We start from the raw sequence: 9,424 nt of genomic DNA on the forward strand, positions 1-9,424 counted from the left end.
CAAGGAGAACGGGGTAAGCGCTGATAAAAAGCAGGGAGTACCACCTTGGATAAAATGTGAGCACGCGAGTTCGCAATAAAGATATTCAGAGCACGCACAAAGTGAGATTGTCTGGCACAGTGATAGTCCGCTGCAGTCTGTCCGTGTGTAAGCGTGCCTATCTACTAAAGGACAAGCTGCAGGCTTGCCCTCTTTAAAAAATATACATATTAATTAGATTCTGGGGATTTTACGTGCCAAAGCCACGATCTGATTATGAGCCACGCCGTACTGGAGGACTCCAGAATAATTTTGACCACATGGGATTCTTTAACGTGCACCTAAATCTAAGCACCACCGGCGTTTTTGCACTCCGCCCCCAGCGAAATGCGACCACCGCGACCTCAAGTTCAACAGCGCAGCGTCATAGACAATGGCTGTCGCGGAAGGCGCTTGTCGTCTTCGCCTAGTAGCTTTGTAGAATTCTTCAGTCGCTTTTCGCGACTGGCGATGCTTAAATATTTCCGTGCTCTGCTGTTTCTAAATATGTTAACTTGGCGTGTATTCTTCCTCTCGTCGATATAATAGTTTTCTTGTTATGCAACCTGAAATGGTGTACTCGTTCACTTAGTTGTGCATAAGTACTCTTTCTGTTAGTTAGTTAGTTAGTTAGTTAGTTAGTTAGTTAGTTAGTTAGTTAGTTAGTTAGTTAGTTAGTTAGTTAGTTAGTTAGTTAGTTAGTTAGTTAGTTAGTTAGTTAGTTAGTTAGTTAGTTAGTTAGTTAGTTAGTTAGTTAGACGTGTGTATCTCGCTGGCAATTGAAGGTGTAATGCTGACAAAAATGGTGGCAATCAGCTTTTTCCTTCTCCATTTCGTGCGTGCATGCGTGCGTGCGTGAAGAATGAATTAATACTTGATGTTCAGAATGCATTCATTCTGTGGATCGAGCCGTATTCAAAATGCGTGGCATTGATGTATGTATCACTCAGTTCTTCATTTATTTGTGTGTTAGCTTTTTTTTAACGCCGCGCTACTTATATGTATATCCGATAGGTATACTTGAAGTGGATAGCTGCTTGTTGACTCGGCTTCGCATGGCCAACCTGTTCTCTTTCAAAAGCGCCGAAGAGAAGCCAACGCGTATGCCTCTTCCCGAGGAAGAGCAGCTTCGGTTCCTATAGCAGTCGGCTGCCAAGATGATGCGTACCAGAGAACATGAGGAATAAAAAAGAAATGCTGATCCAACACACATGCTCTAACCTATGTTAATCTAAGCTTTGGTACAGTGGAGAATCACATGATTTACAACTAACGGCGAAGCGTGCAATTCTTTTCCCGTTCATCCTACGCAAAGGTATAATATCGTGCAATGTTTATGTTTATACTCTGCCACGGGTGTCGCAACTTTATTACAGCGAAATTTTTTTTAGGTTTATGCACTGCGTCGTTCACCAGCTATGCCTAAATTAAATCTACAAATCAGGCGGGTGCATAGTGCGAGACGTATTCGTAGCGATGTGGCGAGGACGAATGCGATGAATGATGTTTGATGAGATAAGAACGATGGTAACAGGTGCGCGCGCAGAAAAGTACGACACCTATCAAGCAACGTTTGGGGCAACGTTATAGACTAGCTAGTCTAGTAACGTTTGTTTGGGGATTCTGTGCCTCTTGTGTGACACTGGGACAGAGGCATTCTGGTGGATTGCCCAAGAACGGGCCTAACTGAAAGAATCAAACGATTAAATCAAAGAAAGTAAAGTAAATAAAGGAATACGTGAAATCTAATTCACCATTCTATTAACAAATCCGTGTGCTTTAGATATAGTGAACCGACATCATACGTTCAGGTTTTAAGAAGGAAAGGTAGCCCCACTAACTCATTCACTTTGTATGTTTGACGACAGCCTCCACTGCCAACACTTATAAGTATTTGGAAGGACCCAAAGTCAAATTTGATGATACAAAGGTAGCTCAACAAAGTACTCCGGTGATCACTACCTGAAGGACTAAGAAACGAATGTCAGAAACTGCATTGAGATTTAACCAGAGCAACGACAAAACCATGTTAATAAGCAACGCCACATAATGGCTGAATTTATCAATAATCGTCTATCAATTGATGTCTACTATATACTCCAAACAGCAGAATATTCTATAAGTGCGACTTTGTGGTGCGTGATGCGTTTCCAGCGAAATATCTCACTTAAGCGACAGCCTTTCTTACTGCTCACTTTACGGCGGATATATTGAGAGAGCAGGGGAAAAAATACTTCTCGTCATGTTTACAACGAAAAACTCACGCCCTGGTTTTCATCTACTCGGTCTCAAAGCGTCGCACTAATCAAGCTGTTCAGATTTGCGCTGATGTATGCTGTAATTTAAGCTGATTTATGCTATGCGAAATAAGATATCGATAATTTTTGTGTCTTTTCTTGTGATTTTTCCAAGCCGTGAATATTTTTCGAACGTCTATTAGGTTGTTTTAGGAAAGATGCTGTTTGCTACACAGGCTGTTGGCTGTAAAAGAGGGCAGGACCCTTGTCAAGCTGTTTCAGCTTCTCGTCCTGTCTCCTCTTTTCACCTTGAAAAAGAAACCGAATTTATTTATTTATTTATTTATTTATTTATTTATTTATTTATTTATTTATTTCATAACTGAGAATGTGGTATCGTTCCTAAACTTTAGAGATTAGCTGATGTGGAAATAGTTTTTTTACTTTACATCCTGGCATTCGTCAGCGAATTTCGCCACTAAAACACAACTACATATTCCATGCCTCGAAGTGGCTGCACAAGATACTTCTAATTACATTATCATCGTATGTGTCACATTTTTTTACTTCCTACTAAAGCATCGCAATGGGTGTGCGAATACCAGTACTTGCGCAGCATTAGAGGTTCGATAGCAAGCTTTATTTAGCTCGTGCCAAACTATGACTATTCTATTCAGGTACAGGTGAAGCACACAAATTCCCTCATTAGGCAATCACTGAACTTTTCTGAATGAACTCTCTTGCATCTAAAAGAAAAAGTAAAACAACAGCGACTACTCAGAAACCGAGTTTTCTTTTTTTTTTTTAACTCAGGCCATCAATTTTTCAATTTCCAACTTCAGTTTACAAGTTTCCTAAACTCTCAGACTGCTTGGACAAACCATAGTTGCTCTTCTGTAGCATCTAACGATCGTCTGTTTATAGAATAAAGTGGTTTTCCATTTTCAGTCTGTTTGAAGCCCTACCTTCCTAGCTGAATTCATATGCAATAGCGGACAAAAAGTGTCATTGCATAAGTAAGTCCGTTGGGCTGTCTTTACATAAACTTGGCCACCGCCTTCACTAGAAAGAAGAAAGGCCTTTAGAGATGTCGCTAAACTGTCCATATATATATATATATATATATATATATATATATATATATATATATATATATATAGAGAGAGAGAGAGAGAGAGAGAGACAGACAGACAGACAGAGAGAGAGAGAAATGAAAGCCAGACAGACGAACCAGAATTGAGCCCGGGAGAGCAAATGATTAAGGAAGAGAATAAGAGTTGATGTGCACATGGGTCGCCGACGTAATTTAATCATCAATGCTGTGTGAGAGACGGTCGCCCCAGTACGGTTGGTTGCCTTCGAAAAATGGCAGCAGCGCTTTAGTGGCCTTCCGCAGCGGTGATCTTGCGAGACCATGGTCCCGGGATCTTGCTCAGCGAGAAAGTTCTTCCGTCCAGCTGGTGCGGACGGCAGGCCTTTCATCTTCGAAGGATGGGCAGTAGCGTAGAAGGTGTTCTATATTCTTCGCAACCACTTGCATTGCAATCGGCGCCATCGGTCATGCCTATCAAGGAGGAATACTCAGTGGTGAATACAACGCCCAGATGTATGTGGACGTTCGCATAGGTCCTCAGAGGTCACGTTGGTGCTGATGAGTTCGTGACTCGCACCAAAGGGCGCACGGCGTAGTACTTATGGGTCAACCGTTCGTTCCTCGACTCGACCTGTGGCGTATGCAAAACTTGGGTCTGAATAGCTTTGTCAGTTGAGTGCAGATGAATGCGGTTCTACGCTGCGCCAAGTCGGCGAGGCTACGTGACACCGGCGAGAACGTCGTAATTATCTTGGGCAAACCGCAGTGCATGACGTATCTAAGACGTGGCGGCGCCACTATCACTACAGCACAGCGCGACGTACGCGGATGAGTTTGTGAGCGTAACCACAACGCCATTACTACGCTCTCTTCTGGCTCTGGTTTTCTCGACAGAGAAGGCTAACAACTTAGGAAAATTTCCCAGAACTTCGATCGCGGTTGCCGATTCAACCAGAACCGAACACTGTGTTTCGTAGCGGTGGATGGCGAAGATGAAGCAGTGTCGGTGCTTCCTTCTTGTACCGTGTAATTTCATATCGCAACTGGAGCATGTGGTTTTACACCATTCTACGCCAGCTAGAGAATTCCGATAGTCTGACATTCTTTACAAAAACTTGGCTGAAACCTGCCCGAAGTACCGGCTTAACAGCCCCACCCTATATTCATTCTAAAAATTTGTTTTCTGTGACAGAATATAAGGAATTGTCGTTATTTGGAGCCAGGAGATAAAATATACGCGTATATTCGACTGACTAGGTCGCCCACACCTTAAGCAAAGAGCTGAAAACACCGGTGAGACGAATATTTCGTGAACTCCATTAATGGTGGTGGATGACGGGTTCTTATAATAAGCGGTGATAATGCCGGTACTGATGATTTTCACACATAATACAGTTACTGTTTTTGTTCCGCGTAATATTTCTTGCGCGATTCCGTGCCCCCGAGTTGAGTTTAGCATCTGTTAGGGACCCTCGGTGCAAAAGCACAAATCGTACTTTGAATCGCGAACGTTGTGCCACCTGCTTTCGATAATTTCATTGGCACAATAATAGATACGAGCCAAATTAATTTCCACAGTAACATTATACAACGTTTCTGTTCGCTCACGCAAATTTCACGCGCTGGTAATTAATAAAATCTATCCTAATACGCCTGCCTAGGAGCACCTAGCTTAACTTGACGTTTCTGTTCGGGGCATTTAAATATAAAGAACAAGCAAAGCAGACGAAAGGGAATAAAAATAAGAAAAAGAAGAATCCCTATTCTATTTTAAATGCCATTCGAGCTAGAGACGTACAGTTAAGCCAGACCACTTCTAAAGATATCCAGCGATTCCTTTATTTCTTTGTCAGTCAATGTCTGTACATTGTTTTGTTGACCAAACTGTATGCAGTGAGCTAAACCCTCAGTAACAACTACCAGAGCATCGGCTTCATTAAGCGCAATTATTATTATTATTATTATTATTATTATTATTATTATTAAAACAATTGATTGATTGGTTGATTCTTGAAAACGTAGCAACAATCACAAACCGTCAAAGAGAGCAAAGAGCGCTGGATGTCTGATTGATGCCACCATAAGGGGTGCGACAACTACCTGTTCTAGAGAGAAAAGAGCAGAGAATTAGACCCATGCAGAAATTCAGAAAATAAATAGCAGACACGGAATGGGAGCAGTCTGACTTTTACGAAGCGAGCACACGGCATCAACGGATTATAAGCGTGAGTGATATGGACGAAATGGTGATGAGCATGAGTCGTACAGAAGGAAAAGTACACAACTATGAGTGCATGACAAGTATGTTTTTTCACCAAAGCAATGTAAAAGAAATCAATGTCAGCCATTGCCTTGTCTTTCATTTTATTATGGTTTTCCTAGCAACAACACCTCTGCAGCGCATTAGCAGCTTGTATAAAGCATAACTTAACCCGCATATAACATACAGAAAAGAGCACTGCATTTGTTAGTAGTACATAGAAATCATAGCCAACAGAAAAAAAAAAGTGTATCACACAAGACAATTTATCTCGCAACATGTAGGCTGCAAAAACCACAGGAAAATGGCAATTTATCTCGGAAGCAGAGGGCGATCAATGTAGTCCACAACAAAAGGACGAAGTAGTGATAGGCCACATTTGGCGTCCTATACTTCAGGAATGGCCAACCTCGCTTCTCCAAAGAAAACATTGTATTTCACACGTAGTCGAGACAGTGTCGCGTTAAATTTAGATATTGGTTAGGCTTCCCTGTTCCCCACAGCAGACAATGTGCTCATTTGCATAACGACACCATGCGTTAGCGCGAACGATGCGAGTTGTCAAGCCTCCAAAACAATGGAAGGACAGCTTGCGTTGGCAAGTGAATGCACTGAAGCGTCTTCTTTTTTTAGCAACGTGGCTGTTAAGTGGGGAGTAAACTTATGGCCGACGGCAAGTAACACTTTAGCCCGATACATACGCAGTGACCCGACAGTTGAAAGCTTTCACGGGCGCTGGGCTGGTTTATAAATAAACGTCGTAGCTCTGGGCCATCGGTTTCCAAGATCGGAAGCGAATCGCACTCTCAGAAAGCTGCGATGTTGTCGTATGTATGTAATGCTAAAGAAAGATAAGAACCAGCGGTGCACGTATACTCTTGAGAAGCTTACTATTTGTAAGCAATCGCGCGTTTTCCCACTGACTCCCTGTATCTGCAGATGACAGTGGAACCCTTGCAGCTCCTTATAGCACCTTCAATGTGTTGGGGTGGCATTTTTGAAACAGTTCAAAAGATACTGATCAGGATCTCAGTGAATGGATAATTGATAAGGTTATTCGTGCTGCTGAGAAAATTAGTTTGCGAAGATTTCCCCAAGAACACTATCTTCAACCGAGAGGTCACAATGTCATGCCGGGAAGCAATGCTCCGAAATTAGGCTTAAGCTAGCCATCCTAAATGTGCAACACCAAGTGTAACCGTGTGCATGGATGGTACATTTAGATCCAGCTTGCTTACTTTCGTGCGCGCAATGTTTCCGTCTTCAATGAAAACTTATTAAAGGAGTAACATTGCGGTAAGGCACCACATGGCCTATAGCATGGACTTGTTAATATCGTAGACAGTCTTGATGGACAAAAGCAAAGCTAAACAATGCGTTCACAAGTTTTGCGCTTGGCGTATGTTTGACGTTGAAATTCCGGCTACTACCACACACGCCGTGAATGTGGGACCTGCACTCAAGTCCTTTTAGTCGAACAAAACATGTGCTTGCACAGCTTCAGTATTTTGATTAGCGTTATTCTCGGAAAGAAAAACAACCACCTTGAACGACTGTTTCCTGCATGTGAATTCAGTACATGAAGCATTACAATGAGCAACAGTACGAGTTATTCAATGAACGACTTAGTTAAATGCATGGGCTCAACGTGTCGCCTAGGCCTAACGATCGGAGATGCTTGTCTAGCCTACGCGAAAGCTTTCCTCGGTGACGAGTACGTCCATTCTGTAATCTTTACTCAAGTGCTGAACCACGTGTGCTTCTGAGCACAAAGTATATTTGGCACAAGTGTATGACAGTGCGTGAGCACAGGGCCTCCGTAAGCGACCGGCGTGGCAGACTATAGCTGCTTCAACTGCTGGTAAAGAGCGATACGCGGTAACGCAGCGCTTTCAGCAAGTACCGGTTTTCGAGGCATTAAACAGCGGTAAAGCATTACGTACCTTCGCAAATGTACCCTTGACCTATGAGTCCCCAGAGCATATCGGTGCAGTGATGGCAGTACGTGGGCTTGTGGAAAGTCCGCTTGGTGAAGTAGTGGCCGTGGCCTGTCTCGTACTCCGGCTGCTGCTGTTGTTGTTGTTGCTGCTGCTGCTGCTGTTCGTCCTGCTGCTGGGAGGAGGAGCCCTCAGCGCCAGCGGCCGACGTCGGACTGGCTTCCTCTTCGGGCTCGGAGCACTGCTGCGGCTCGCTCGAACCGACGCCCATGTTAGGCCTGGCTGCCGACGAAGCCATGTTTCTGCAGCACCGAAAGCAGCTCGCCACCGCTTGCGCTCAGCGAGCCGGTGGCGATGACAGGGCCGCGTCCCAGCGGCGTCTTGAAACCCCGCGGGAGACGGACGACGCCGATGTCGCGTCCGACGACGACGACGCGACGCACCCGACCCGGCGGCGGAGGCTGTCGGCGGCGGCGGGACGCGTCAGTCCCCGGCCCGACGCCAGCTTGCCATGTCACCGCACCGTTTGAGCGCCGCCGGCCGTGCTCTGCGGCAGGTACCGCCGGGCGAACACGCCGACGCGAGGACCGCGGCCGCCGGGAGGCTTGGGCACGCGCGTCGCCCCCGCGGCCACCGGTCTCCGACGGGGCGGAAAGAAACAACACAAAACGGCGGAGAGCCGCCTCCTCCTCCCCCTCTTTTTCTCAGTCAGGCCTAAAAGCGTACACTCTGCTAGCGTGGGTTTCCCTCGAGTCCCGGTAGCGGCGGACGGCCCACAGGGCCGTCGTCTGTGAGGCCCGAGTCCCGCCGGGCGGCGACCGCTGACGGCCAACGGCAGACCGCGGCTCGCACAGGCTTAGCGGCGCTGGAGCTTGGGACGAGGGTTAGCGCCTTCGGGCAGGCCGCCGGAGGCCGCCGCTGCAGTGGCCGCTCCACGGGTCGACGCGCGACTCCCGAACGCAACGCCGGGATGGTGCTGCCGTTTCGGCGTCGCAGGCTTGCGAGGGGGCCTTCTTGCCGGCCGATCTCTACGGGCCATCCTTGTCGTACGAGCACCGCACACACCAACGCGAGCGGGAAATTTTGGGGAAGGGGGGAGGAGAGGATACGCCGAGTAGAGGGGGTGGGGAGGCGGCCGAGGAAACGAAAAGCAGCAGCGAGGCTGTGCGCGTATGTGTAGCGAAAGGGAATTGCAGGCAAAACAGGCACGTCACGTCGCGAAGCCGGGGGTAGCGCACAGTTTGCCCTCAGGGCTAGGATCTTGTTCAGAGCCGGCGGCGGCGTCGGTTCAATCGCGCACAGCGGCAGGCCGGCCCGGCGCGCATCGGTGCGGTCGACGACGGAGGAGCAGCAGAGCAGCCACGGGATCGAAGAGGCCCACCGCGGCGGCGCTCGGTGCTGCTGCTGCGGGGCGCTTACGCTCCGGTCTTCTCATGGGACGCGAGGTCTTCTCGACGCCCCGCTCGGCGACACGGGGAAGCCGTCAGAGTTCGGTCATTGGGCCGCGGCAGGAATCCCAGGGCGGGCGGCCGGTTCGCATCCCAAAACACACGCGCAACGGTGCCGATAATACACCGGTGTGCTAGAGCCCCACTCTCACGGGCCTGATCCGCGGAGCAGAGCCGCGAAAGAGAACGCGGCGAGGGGGCGCTGCGGACGAAGCGCTTCGGGAGAGGAGAACGACCGCTTCTCTCGCTCTGCGTCCGCGGTGAACGCGGAGCCTGCCGGCGCGTTCTTGCGGCGCGCGACAGTTTCGTTCTTGTCGAGTCCGCATTCTGGCAGCGAGCTCCGTTTAGCTTACCTGCGACCTCATTCTTTCTGTCTGGGCAAATTTACCTATTTTGCCCCTACAGAGCCGTCAAGCCGGTTCTGCTACAAG

The 9,424-nt window shown here is 47.5% G+C and overlaps 1 protein-coding gene across 2 annotated transcripts in view; it reads right to left on the reverse strand.

Moving 5' to 3' along the window:
- LOC126521423 (diacylglycerol kinase theta) overlaps positions 1-9,161 on the reverse strand; it is a 70,758-nt gene extending 61,597 nt beyond the window's left edge. For both annotated transcript variants that reach the window (XM_050170116.3, XM_050170117.3), the window contains exon 1: positions 7,552-9,161. In XM_050170116.3, coding sequence (XP_050026073.1) covers positions 7,552-7,843 — 292 coding nt within the window. In that variant the 5' untranslated portion in view covers positions 7,844-9,161. The remainder of the gene's footprint in view (positions 1-7,551) is intronic.
- Between the last annotated feature and the right edge of the window lie 263 nt (positions 9,162-9,424).

This window comes from Dermacentor andersoni, chromosome 6 (genome assembly GCF_023375885.2).
Source record: "Dermacentor andersoni chromosome 6, qqDerAnde1_hic_scaffold, whole genome shotgun sequence".
NCBI classification, from domain to species: domain Eukaryota; kingdom Metazoa; phylum Arthropoda; class Arachnida; order Ixodida; family Ixodidae; genus Dermacentor; species Dermacentor andersoni.